The following is a 13,569-nucleotide window of genomic DNA, read 5'->3' on the forward strand; positions in this document are numbered from 1 at the left end:
ATGCCAACAACATCAACTTCAGTTTATTGTGAACAACCAATCTCAATGACTTCTTCTTCTTCTTCTTCCAATGTCGAACAAGAAATGGCTGAAGCTGTTGCCGCTTTTTCAACTACTTCTTTACCTCCACTATCTCAATTATTACCTACTTCAAAACAACAAAACTCTCAACGATCATCTCAAATTGGTACTACCTCACCTTCAGAACGATCTTATTCGCAGACTAGTGAAACTCATTCTACAAGTAGTACTCCCACTCCTACTCTTACTTCTTCTACAACTACACCTACTACTTCAACTATAACAACCAATTCTAGTACATCTACACCTAGTACTACTTCTAGATCATCTACTATTTATTCACCAACTGTTCCATCTCATCCAAAAATGCCTTCAAATCATCCTGATATGTTTTATCGTTCTTCAGGTTCAGTCACAACAACTTCAACATCAGGGGATCCTTATTATATGACATTATCTTCGTACAATACTACAACGCCCACTGATATGGTTTCATCTTCTGGTCCTCTTGTATTTCCTGCTAATGTCACACACACAGCCATGCCACCTGCAGCAACGTCATCATCCACTTATAATCAACACATGCGAACACAACCATCATCATCATCATCAGGAAGATATGGTCATCCTCAACATGCAAATCATCAGCAGCATCTCCCATCACCTCCTACATCATTTGATCAATTTCCTGTGGAACAACAAAGTCAAAAAGTATTTTCTTTTGTATCTTTACCTGGTGTTAATCAAAAGAAACGACCAAGACGTAAATATCATGAAGTGGAACGATTATATCATTGTAACTATATTGGATGCTCGAAATCTTATGGTACTTTGAATCATCTCAATGCGCACGTGCAGATGCAAGATCATGTAAGTATAAACAAAAAAAAAAAAACAAAGTTTATCATTTCTGTAACGTTTTGAATTTTTCACTTACTTTTTTTTTTTTTAATTTTTAATTTTTTTTTTTTCAATAGGGACCAAAAAGACATCCATCTGAATTTAAGGAACTACGTAAGATGTGGAGAAAACAAAAACGAGAAAGTCAAGGCAATAAGAAAAAGAATGGGTCAGAAAATGTGTCACAACAACAAAAGCAGCAACAAGAACAACAAGACCATGTTCATACTCAATCTAATGCGTTATCATCTGGTATGACTTCACATCCAACACAATCTATGATTCATCATCCATTGCCTCCACCTCCACCTTTACCAACAGTGTTGTATCCTCAGTCAAATCATTGGATGACAGGTGTACCTCCTCCTCCACCCCCTCATCCTTCAAATATAATACAGCAACAACATCATTCACAACAACAACATCATCATCATCATGCTGCTGCTGCTGCTGCTGCCGCTGGATTTCCCACTAATACCATCAATTATCAATAGTAGACTTAGGCTTGATTCCATCCTTCCTTTTTTTTTTGTATGATTTTTTTATTTTATTTTATCTTTTTTATTTTTTATTTTTTCTCTTTACGCTCCTTTCATGCTTATTTATCTATTTACATTATTATGATTCCTTTTGTATATATAGTTAGTGTTTTATTTTATTTTGTTTGTTTGTAGTTTTACTTGGGTTTGATGGTTGTGATACATTGGAGGATCGATCGATTGTTTATATATATCTATGTTATCCCTTATTTCTGTCATTCAATCCCAAAATCAATAAAAGAATTAATTACTTTGTCTTTTTTTTTTTTTGAAAATGATGATTGGAGGATTTATGATGAAGAATGATAGATGGATGAAATTACATGTGATAATGGCTTTTTTTTGTGACCAAAACTATATGATAGAAATGATTTAATGATTTTTAATTTGCTTTCACAATGATATTCCTTATTATTTTGTCTCAATAGATTTGTTTCAAACTCCATGATTATGCTTACAGTATACAAGATTCTTCGGAACAGAACTGATCAGTTGCAACTATAAAAAGTGACAGCGTTTGAACCATTGGTTACACATCCGATGGCCGACTTTTTGTGCAACTATTCATGCAAAAGTCCATCTTTTGGGGATATATTTTTATTAAAATGAATCACAATGGAAAACCTTGATAAAAAATAATAATAATAATAATAATAATAAACAAAAGAAAGGAACTAGAGGAAGATGATGATAGTAAGGATGTTGATGATATTGATGATAAAATAGTTTATTTATTTATTGTAATAAAGAAAAAAAAGAAATGATGATTGATATTAGTTCATTTATGATGAATGATTGTTACTTGGTTGTAAGCAGAATGATTCAAAAAAAAAAAAAGTTGAAAATCAAGGAGATAATAAAAAGCTCACCAGACAACATTTTCATTTCGCCCCTGTAGAAAAAAGAAAATAAAAAATATTTTTTTTTTCTCCCCAAAAACTCACTTTTAATAAAATAGAAGAAATAAAAAGGATTTTTTTAACCGCTTGGACCCCAAGCAAATGTTGTTGATTAGCCTATCAAGTTACAGCTTCCTTAGAGGTCGTTGGGGTAATTCTTAAGTGTTTATAGGTTGGGTATCAATAAATTCTACTCCGCACTCAACAATTTTTTTTTTGTTACAGTCTAAACAGTGATCACAACTTTAAACCCAACAGAAAGGGTTCAATAGTTTTCTTACCAATTTTTGTTTTTTTTTTTCCCTTTTCTTTTCTTTTCTTTTTTTTTTTTTTTTTTTTTTATCTATTTTGTATCCATTTCTTTATATTCTCTTTAACTAGAGGAATATCTTTTTTTTTTCTTCTTCTTCTCCTTCTCTCTCTACTCCTTTTTATACATTAAAAGAAAAAAAAAGAAAAAAGAGATATACAAAACTTCTTTTTTTTTTCTTCTTGTACCTTCCTACTTTGATTCTCTTCATCAATCATATTCTATCTCAACTTAAAATAGACACGACACTTTTATAATACGTATGGTTGATCATAAAAGTTTACCAAGTCATTTCTTGGGTAAGTATATTTATTATTATTATTATAAAAAAAAACCAATTTATATTATTTTATATTATAGGTGGAAACTCTGTGGAAAAGGCACCTCAAGATCCTGTCAAAGAGTTTGTTGAAGCTCATGAAGGTCATACTGTTATTTCTAAAGTCTTGATTGCTAACAATGGTATGGCAGCTATGAAAGAAATTCGTTCAGTTCGAAAATGGGCATATGAAACCTTTGGCAATGAACGCGCCATTGAATTCACTGTTATGGCTACTCCTGAAGATTTAAAAGCTAATGCTGAATATATTCGTATGGCTGATAATTATGTCGAAGTCCCTGGTGGTTCAAATAACAACAATTACGCTAATGTTGACTTGATTGTGGATGTAGCTGAACGTACTGCTGTACATGCTGTATGGGCTGGTTGGTAAGTTGAAACAAGGAGTTTATATAAGGGAAAATAATCTAGTGAATCTAACTAGTATGTTTTATTTTGAATTTTTTTTTTTTTTTTTTTTTTAGGGGACATGCTTCTGAAAATCCTCGATTACCTGAAATGTTAGCAAAATCTAAATACAAATGTCTTTTTATTGGTCCTCCTGCTTCAGCTATGAGATCTCTTGGTGATAAGATTTCATCTACTATTGTTGCTCAAAGTGCTCAAGTACCTACTATGGGTTGGAGTGGTGATGGAGTTACTGATACTGTTTTAGATCATAATGGTCATGTTGTTGTACCTGATTCTGCTTATGCTTCTGCTTGTGTCAAAACTGCTGAAGAAGGTTTAATTTCTGCTGAAAAGATTGGTTATCCTGTTATGATCAAGGCATCTGAAGGTGGTGGTGGTAAAGGTATTCGAAAGGTGGATGATCCATCAACATTCAAACAAGCTTTCCATCAAGTCCAAGGTGAAATCCCGGGTTCTCCTATCTTTATTATGAAATTGGCTGGAAATGCTCGTCATTTGGAAGTTCAATTATTGGCTGATCAATACGGAAATGCTATCAGTTTGTTCGGTCGTGATTGTTCAGTACAACGTCGTCATCAAAAAATTATCGAAGAAGCTCCTGTCACTATTGCCAAGTCTGATATTTTTGAACAAATGGAAAAGGCTGCTGTCCGTCTTGGTAAATTGGTAGGTTATGTCTCTGCTGGTACCGTGGAATATCTTTATAGTCATTATGATGAAAAATTCTACTTTTTGGAATTAAATCCTCGTCTTCAAGTCGAACATCCTACAACTGAAATGGTTTCTGGTGTCAATCTACCTGCTGCTCAACTTCAAATTGCTATGGGTATTCCTTTACATCGTATTCGTGATATTCGTGTATTATATGGCGTTCAACCTAATAGTGCATCTGAAATTGATTTTGATCTTGAAAATCCTACTTCTCTCCAAAGTCATCGTCGTCCTGTTCCCAAAGGTCATGTTATTGCTGTCCGTATTACTGCCGAGAATCCCGATGCTGGGTTCAAACCCTCAGGTGGTATTATGCAAGAACTCAATTTCCGATCAAGTACAAATGTCTGGGGTTACTTCTCTGTGGTCTCTGCTGGTGCTATGCACGAATACGCTGATTCTCAATTTGGTCACATCTTTGCCTATGGTGAAAATCGTCAACAATCAAGAAAGAACATGGTCATTGCTTTGAAGGAATTGTCTATTCGTGGTGACTTTAGAACTACCGTGGAATACATCATCCGTTTGTTAGAAACTCCTGATTTTGCCGATAACACTATCAATACTGGTTGGTTGGATATGTTGATTTCTAAGAAATTAACGGCTGAACGTCCCGATAGTATGTTGGCTGTATTCTGTGGTGCTGTTACTAAGGCTCATATGGCTTCAGTTGAATGTTGGCAACAATATAAGGTGTCATTGGAAAAAGGTCAAGTACCTAGCAAGGAATCATTGAAAACCGTCTTCACTGTAGACTTTATTTATGAAAATGTACGATACAACTTTACTGTCACTCGATCTGCTCCTGGTATCTATACTCTATACTTGAATGGTACTAAGACTCAAGTGGGTGTTCGTGATCTTTCTGATGGTGGTCTCTTGGTTTCTTTGAATGGTCGTTCTCATACCACTTATTCCCGTGAAGAAGTTCAAGCTACTCGTTTGATGATTGATGGCAAGACTTGTCTTCTTGAAAAAGAAAGTGATCCTACTCAATTACGTAGTCCTTCTCCTGGTAAACTTGTTAGTCTATTATTGGAAAATGGTGATCATATCAAATCCGGTGAAGCTTATGCTGAAATTGAGGTAAAAAAAAAAAAAAAAAAAAAAGAATTGGATGGAACTAATATATTTTTTTTTTTTTTGTATATTTATAATTAGGTTATGAAAATGTATATGCCTTTGGTTGCTACTGAAGATGGTCATGTCCAATTCATTAAACAAGTAGGTGCTACTCTTGAAGCTGGTGATATTATTGGTATTCTATCTTTGGATGATCCTAGTCGTGTCAAACATGCTTTACCTTTTACTGGTAAAGTACCTAATTATGGTCCTCCTCATATCATTGGTGACAAACCTCATCAACGCTTCCGTGCAACCAAGAGTGTTTTGGAATATGTTTTACAAGGTTACGACAATCAAGCTTTGATTCAAACTGTTGTAAAGGAACTTTCTACTATTTTACGTGATCCCGAACTTCCTTATTCTGAAATGACTGCTGTCATGTCTGTTTTATCTGGTCGTATCCCTAATCGTTTGGAACAACAATTACATTCTTTTGTCGATCAAGCCAGCACTGCTCAAAAGGTGTTCCCTGCCAAAGAAATCAACCAACTTGTGGAATCTTTTGCTCGTGACAACTTGACAACTCAATCCGAAGCAAATGCATACAAGACTGCTGTTGCCCCTATTGTCGATATCGCCAACCGATACAGCAATGGATTGAAACAACATGAATATGCCGTATATGTGGATTTGATGGAACAATATTATGATGTAGAAGTACTTTTCCGTAGCCAAAGCCGTGAAGAAGAAGTGATCTTGACCTTACGTGATCAGAACAAGGATGATTTGGAAAAGGTACTTGGTATCATTTTGTCTCATGCCAAGGTTAGCATCAAAAACAATTTGGTATTGATGCTTTTAGACATTGTTTATCCCTCTACTTCTGCTGATGCCTTGGACAAATGTTTCATGCCTATTTTGAAACGTCTCTCTGAAATTGATAGCCGTGCCACTCAAAAGGTGACTCTCAAAGCCCGTGAATATCTTATCCTTTGCCAATTACCTTCTTACGAGGAACGTCAAACACAAATGTACAATATCCTCAAATCATCTGTTACTGAAAGTGTTTATGGTGGTGGTTCAGAATATCGTACGCCAAGCTATGATGCCTTCAAGGATTTGATTGACACAAAATTCAACGTGTTTGATGTCTTACCCAACTTCTTTTACCATGATGATAGCTATATTGCCTTGGCCGCTTTGGAAGTGTACTGTCGTCGATCTTATCATGCCTACAAGATTTTGGATGTTGCCTACAACTTGGAACATAAGCCTTATATCGTTGCTTGGAAGTTCTTGCTTCAATCTGCCATTGGTTCTGGTGATTCCAACAAGCGTATTGCTTCTTATTCTGATTTGACCTTTTTGCTCAACAAGACTGAAGAAGAACCTATCCGTACTGGTGCCATGACTGCTGTTCAATCTTTGGATGATCTGCAAGCTGAATTACCTCGTATTCTATCTGCTTTTGAAGAAGAACCTTTACCACCCATGATGATCAACAGGGGTAATCAAGGAAAGGAAGAACGTATGGAAAATATTTTGAATATTGCTGTTCGTGCTGATGCCAATGATGTGGATGGTGCTAATTATTGGAGACCCAAGATTGCCAGTTTGATCAGTGCTCATACTGCTGAATTCCGTAAGGCCAATCTTCGTCGTATTACTGTGGTGGTGTGCCGTGCAAACCAATGGCCTGATTATTATACCTTCCGTGAACGTCAAGATTACTTGGAAGATGAAACCATTCGACATATTGAACCTGCCATGGCTTACCAATTGGAATTAGCTCGTTTGTCCAACTTTGATATCAAACCTTGCTTCATTGAAAATCGTCAAATGCATGTATACTACGCCGTTGCCAAGGAAAATCCCTCTGATTGTCGATTCTTTATCCGTGCCTTGGTTCGTCCTGGTCGTGTCAAGAATTCCATGCGTACTGCTGATTATCTTATTTCTGAAAGTGATCGATTATTGAACGACATTTTGGATACTTTGGAAATTGTTAGCCATGAATACAAGAACTCTGATTGCAACCATCTCTTCATCAACTTTATTCCTACTTTTGCCATTGAAGCTGATGAAGTCGAACATGCTCTCAAGGACTTTGTCGATCGTCATGGAAAACGATTATGGAAGTTACGTGTCACTGGTGCAGAAATTCGATTCAACGTTCAATCCAAGCGACCTGATGCACCTATTATTCCTTTACGTTTCACTGTGGATAATGTGTCTGGATTCATTCTCAAGGTGGATGTATATCAAGAAGTCAAGACAGAAAAGAATGGATGGGTCCTCAAATCTGTTGGTAAGATTCCTGGCTCAATGCATATGCAACCTTTGTCTACTCCTCATCCTACCAAAGAATGGTTACAACCTCGACGTTACAAGGCTCATCTCATGGGTACGACTTATGTTTACGATTTCCCTGAACTTTTCCGTCAAGCCATTCATAATCAATGGGCTCAAGCTATGAAGACCGATCCTACTCTCAAATTACCTAGTCAAGTGGTGGAAGCCAAGGAATTAGTATTGGATGAAGATAATACACTTCAAGAAGTGGATCGTGCTCCTGGTACAAACACTGTTGGTATGGTTGCCTGGTTATTGACTCTTCGTACTCCTGATTATCCTCGTGGTCGCCGAGTAGTAGCTATTGCCAACGATATTACTTTCAAGATTGGTTCCTTTGGTGTACAAGAAGATATGGTTTTCTACAAGGCTTCTGAATATGCTCGTCAATTGGGTCTTCCTCGTGTCTATCTTTCAGCCAATTCTGGTGCTCGTATTGGTCTTGCCGATGAATTAATCAGTCGTTTCCGTGCTGCCTGGAAGGATGATGCCAGTCCATCTCAAGGATTCAAGTATCTCTATCTTTTACCTGATGAATACGATAATATTGTTCGTAGTGGGGATGCAAAGAGTGTGCTTGTGGAAGAAATTGAAGAAGATGGTGAAAAGCGATTCCGTATTACTGATGTGATTGGACATACTGATGGATTAGGTGTGGAAAATTTGCGTGGATCTGGATTGATTGCTGGTGCTACATCTCGTGCTTATGATGATATCTTCACTATCACTTTGGTGACCTGTCGCTCTGTTGGTATTGGTGCTTATTTGGTTCGTCTTGGTCAACGCACTATTCAAAATGAAGGTCAACCCATCATCTTGACAGGTGCTCCTGCTTTGAACAAAGTACTTGGTCGTGAAGTTTATACTTCTAATTTGCAACTTGGTGGTACTCAAATTATGTACAAGAATGGTGTATCTCATCTGACAGCAGAAAATGATTTGGAAGGTATTGTTAAGATTGTACAATGGTTATCTTATGTTCCTGAATATCGTGGTGCTCCTGTTACTATGCGTGTTGGCTCTGATCCTGTTGATCGTGAAATCGAATACATGCCTCCTAAGGGTCCTTCTGATCCTCGCTTCTTCTTGGCTGGTAAGAATGAAAATGGTAAATGGCTCAGTGGATTCTTCGATCATGGCTCTTTTGTGGAAACTCTTAGTGGTTGGGCTCGTACGGTTGTTGTTGGACGTGCTCGTCTTGGTGGTATTCCCATGGGTGTTGTTGCTGTAGAAACACGTACGGTGGAAAATATTGTACCTGCTGATCCTGCCAATGCTGATTCCCAAGAACAAGTATTTATGGAAGCTGGTGGTGTGTGGTTCCCCAACTCTGCTTACAAGACTGCTCAAGCCATCAATGATTTCAACAAGGGTGAACAATTGCCTTTGATGATTTTTGCCAACTGGCGTGGTTTCTCTGGTGGTCAACGTGATATGTATCATGAAGTACTCAAATATGGTGCTCAAATTGTGGATGCTCTTAGTAATTACAAACAACCTGTGTTTGTGTATGTGGTACCCAACGGTGAACTTCGTGGTGGTGCTTGGGTTGTGGTGGATCCTACGATCAATGAAGATTATATGGAAATGTATGCTGATGTACAAGCTCGTGGTGGTGTATTGGAACCTGAAGGTATTGTAGAAATCAAATATCGTCGACCTCAACTTTTAGCTACGATGGAACGTTTGGATCCTACCTACGCTGATTTGAAACGACAATTGACAGAACATTCAGGGGATGATGATGAAAAGAAGGCGGAAATCAAACGTTTAGTGGAAGCTCGAGAACAAGAACTCTTACCAGTATATCAACAAATCGCCATTCAATTTGCTGATTTACATGATCGCGCAGGACGTATGCAAGCCAAGGGTGTGATTCGTAAACCTTTGGAATGGCGTTACTCTCGACATTACTTCTACTGGCGTGTGCGTCGTCGATTGCAAGAAGAATACACGTTCCGTAAGATGATGGATGCCAATAACCGATTGACTCGCAAGCAAATGCAAGCTGCTATACAACAATGGTTCCAAGCTGATAACAACGATAGTGGATTTGAAACGGATGATCAAGCTGTGGCTGATTGGTTTGAAAAGCGAGGTGATCTGATTGAACAACGTATTGCCAAACTCAAGTCTGAAGCTCTCAAGGAACAAGTTGTATTATTGGGTGCTGTGGATCAAGAAGCTGTCATTGAAGGATTTAGCAAATTAGTGGAAGGAATGAGTTTAGAAGAACGTAAAGAAGTATTAAGGAAATTGGCCACTCGATTCTAAGTTATGATTCCTCACTTATATATATCTTAATCATTCAACAAACACACTTTCTCCTATCTTACCCATCTACTTTCTTTTTTTTATTCATTTTATTATTGTTTTACATTATATCGTCTTTTTTTTTTTTTGTACATCCCTTTTATCATTCTATATATACATATGAAATAAACAATATTATCAATCTTATTTTTTTTTTTTTTGGTTATGTTTAAAGAGAGACTTCAAATGATCACTTTTATTAGAAGTATAGTTCTCACATCGGGATGGTTGACATAGATGACCGAATGTCCACATGATTTTTTTTGATTTATAATAAAAGGGTGAAATACTTGTTCCACTATTTGTCGATCCATGATGAATCTCAAGAATCGAATTTATCCGCCAGGTGGCATAAAAAAAGAAATAAAGTTTGTATCTATGATAAAGAATGTATATGGTATATTTTAGATCAAAAAAAAAAAAAAAAGAAAGCCTATCTACCATTGGTAAACATTTAGATCAAACAGTAGGTTTTTCATATTGTTGTAAAACAACTTTTTTCCAATCATTAATAATGATCAACTGAAAAAAAAAAAAAAAAAACCTATCTACCATTTGTAAACATTTAGATCAAACAGTTGTATTGATATTGTTGTAAAGCAAACTTATTTCCAATCATTAATAATGATCAACTGAAAAAAAAGGGGGGGGATAGGCTTGAGCGAATAAGCGCGCCCCTCTCCTCCTGTTTTAAGTTTTTTTGATAACCAATATTTTACTATGTTAGTAATGATGGGTTTCAAATACACAGCCCATCAAGTTTTAGTAGCTGGATAAATTTTGACCGAGACGGGTTCTGATTGGCTACCTTTTGTTACTAACTTCGTTACACCTTGATCTGTTGTTCTATGTTAAACATTTATCCATTACCGACCATGATCTAATGGTTATAAAAACTGATTTTGGATTTTCCATCTTGATTTAACTTTTTCTTTTTTTTTTTCTTCATTTATTTGTATATTTTTTTTTTTTTTTTTGATCTAGTCAATCCATCATAAAGGTAAAAATGTCGATAACGGACGAAGAATCATCTGTGCAAAGCACTGTGTTAAATCATCAAACTCTACAGAATGAAAAGGAGGACCCTGCAGATGAAAAGGATATTGATTTAGCCAACCCACAGGTAAATAAACCATACATTACATATATATGTATATATATATATATAGATGATAGATGGTTTTGATGATCTTCCTTTAAACCCAGCCTTTTAACCCCCTTTTCTCCTTTTTTTTTTTTTTTTTTTTTTTTTAGAATTGGTCATCCAAGAAAAAACTTTTGAATTTTATTGTAGTGTTTTGCAATTCATTTATATCTTTCTTCAGCAGTTCCATCTATGTGCCAGCCATTTTATCAGTACAACAATACTTTCATACAAGCATCACGGCCATGAACGCCACGATTGCTCTTTATATATTAATTTCTGGTGTTGCTGTAAGTTTTTTTTTTTTTTTTTAATATTCATTCTAATTTATTATTATAAATAGCCATTATTTTGGGCACCATTATCTGAAAGAATAGGTAGAAAACCAACTTATATTCTCTCCATGGTCCTGTATACGGTATTTTCTGTACTTTGTGGTGTATCAAGGAACTTGGGTATGTTTTTCGCTTTCCGTTTATTACAAGCTGTTGCTGCTTCAGCTGCTCAAGCTATTGGTGGTGGAAGTGTGGCTGATATGTATAATTTTCAATCTAGAGGGAAAATGATGTCGATCTTTTTACTTGGCACTGTATTTGGTAAGTTTTTATATGATCATTTATAACTTTGACTGATATTTTTTTTTCACAAAAAAGGTCCTGTTGTTGGGCCTATAGTAGGTATGTTTTATTCATAGGATGATATACTTTTTTTTTTATTCAACTTTTTTTTTTTTTTGATAGGTGGTTATATCAATTTATATCTTGGTTGGCAATGGATTTTTTATATCAAAACTATTATTGGAGGAGTCATCTCTATTTTAAATGTGGTTTTCCTTAATGAAAGTTTGTATAGACCCAACTATCAACCTATTCATGATGAATCTAAATCAAAGTTTGTAAATTGGTGGATCAACTTTAAATTCAATCCTGTAAGCTAAAAAAAAAAAAAAAATACAAGATGGATCAGACTGACCTTTTTTTTTTTTATTTTATTTTATAGTTCAGTAGTCTCCTACTTCTTTTACGTATTGATGTTGTATTGGGTTGTTTTCCTATGGCTGTTGCATTTGGCGTATTTTATTGCCTGGTAACCATTCTAGAACCCACTTTTAGTGCTCAGTATCATTTTTCCTCTGGTTCTGTTGGTCTTTCCTTTCTTGCTGGAGGTACAGGAAATCTTCTTGGTGCTCTCACAAGTGCTTTGATTTTGGATCGTATACATTTTCGACTCATTGCAAGGAAACGTGTCCAGCTGGAACAAAAAGGTATAGAATATCATCATGGTATGTTATCTGAATTACGACTTGTCCCTGCTCCTATTCCCGTCATCTGTCTTGTTATTGGAGCATTATTCTATGGTTGGTTCTTGGAAGCAAAAATGGTTTGGATTGCTCCTTTGATTGGCATGGGTCTTCGTAAGTGCAAAAAAAAAAAAAAAAAAAAAAAAGAGAGATCTATAAACATACTCAAGTCTTTATATATATATATATATATATATATATATATATATGTAGTCGGATTTGGTCTCTTTGGGTTGATTAGTACGACAACCAACTATCTTGTTGAAGGTTATGTACCCCAAGCTGCTGCAAGTATGTATTATGATAATAATATTTGTAGATTCTTATACTAATGTATTATAATAATAATAGTGACATCTGTTGGTAATTTCACTCGTTGTCTTCTTGGTATGGTCTTCTCCTTATTATCCTCCACCATTCAAGCATCACTTGGAAATGGATGGACATATACTTTACTCGCTCTTATTTTCTTGGCCGTGTCTGCCATCTGTTTACCATTGTTGATGGTCTTCGGTTACAAATGGCGAACCAATCCTGTATGGCCTGTGACAAAATAAGGTACTTTTGTTAGATTATCTTGCATTACCTCATTAGACTATCATACATTCTGTTATTATATATATATATTTGATACATCAATGATTTTTTTTTTTTTGTAATTATATTCCATAATAAAGAACTTTTATCATCATCTATGAACGTATTTACCTCTGTCAGTCATTATCACATTGCACTCATCTTACTGGAAATTCTCTTTTTAGGAACACATGGTAATATCATCATGACTTCTACGCATAGGTACACATTTTTTTTGTTATTGATGGATTTAGGATCAATGTGGATTTTTTTTTTTTTTTTTGGATTTTACAGCCAAAATTTGAAACTCCTCAGCCAAATGTTGGCTGTAAAAACAAATCGTCAGGGGATGGTCAGGCAATTTTTCCAAATAATGGAGGTAAGCGATAAAATGATATTAGATCCATTTTTTTGGAGAACATTGGATGATGATTGGGATGAAAATAATTCTTTTTTTTTTTAATTTTACTCTCTAGATATATCAAATGAAAAAAAATCATGATGTTCGAATTTGGTACGACGATGATCCTTTTTGAATGAATTGCATATATAAAAAAAAAATCTGATGAATTTTTATCAAAGGTAAATGGAAAAAATGAAACTGTCGCAGCTAAAACATATTCAATCTCTTCCCAGATTTCGTAAGCACGGAAAGAAAAGCGGAACGTACAGATTTCTTTCAAAACGA

The 13,569-nt window shown here is 35.5% G+C and overlaps 3 protein-coding genes across 3 annotated transcripts; all 3 read left to right on the forward strand.

The window, feature by feature from the left end:
- Positions 1–723: 723 nt before the first annotated feature.
- BX664DRAFT_247613 (uncharacterized protein) lies at positions 724–1,070 on the forward strand (the record flags this gene model as incomplete). Its single annotated transcript, XM_051540262.1, has 2 exons — positions 724–891; positions 999–1,070. Coding segments are annotated over 2 exons (240 nt in total), but the record flags the coding sequence as incomplete, so codon positions are not given.
- A 1,630-nt stretch (positions 1,071–2,700) lies between these two features.
- BX664DRAFT_362273 (acetyl-CoA carboxylase) lies at positions 2,701–10,062 on the forward strand. Its single transcript, XM_051548301.1, has 4 exons — positions 2,701–2,968; positions 3,030–3,378; positions 3,474–5,217; positions 5,293–10,062. The coding sequence occupies exons 1-4, from the start codon at positions 2,932–2,934 to the stop codon at positions 9,820–9,822; spliced, it is 6,660 nt and encodes a 2,219-aa protein (XP_051396215.1). The 5' UTR covers positions 2,701–2,931; the 3' UTR covers positions 9,823–10,062.
- A 776-nt stretch (positions 10,063–10,838) lies between these two features.
- Positions 10,839–12,996, forward strand: BX664DRAFT_286771 (major facilitator superfamily domain-containing protein). The gene is made up of 8 exons (XM_051541719.1): positions 10,839–10,984; positions 11,116–11,295; positions 11,349–11,601; positions 11,659–11,682; positions 11,746–11,933; positions 12,005–12,419; positions 12,519–12,596; positions 12,657–12,996. Exons 1-8 carry the CDS (start codon positions 10,868–10,870, stop codon positions 12,860–12,862), a joined length of 1,461 nt encoding a protein of 486 aa, XP_051396216.1. The 5' UTR covers positions 10,839–10,867; the 3' UTR covers positions 12,863–12,996.
- Positions 12,997–13,569: the final 573 nt, after the last annotated feature.

This window comes from Halteromyces radiatus (genome assembly GCF_025201355.1).
Source record: "Halteromyces radiatus strain CBS 162.75 chromosome Unknown BX664scaffold_10, whole genome shotgun sequence".
Taxonomy (NCBI): domain Eukaryota; kingdom Fungi; phylum Mucoromycota; class Mucoromycetes; order Mucorales; family Cunninghamellaceae; genus Halteromyces; species Halteromyces radiatus.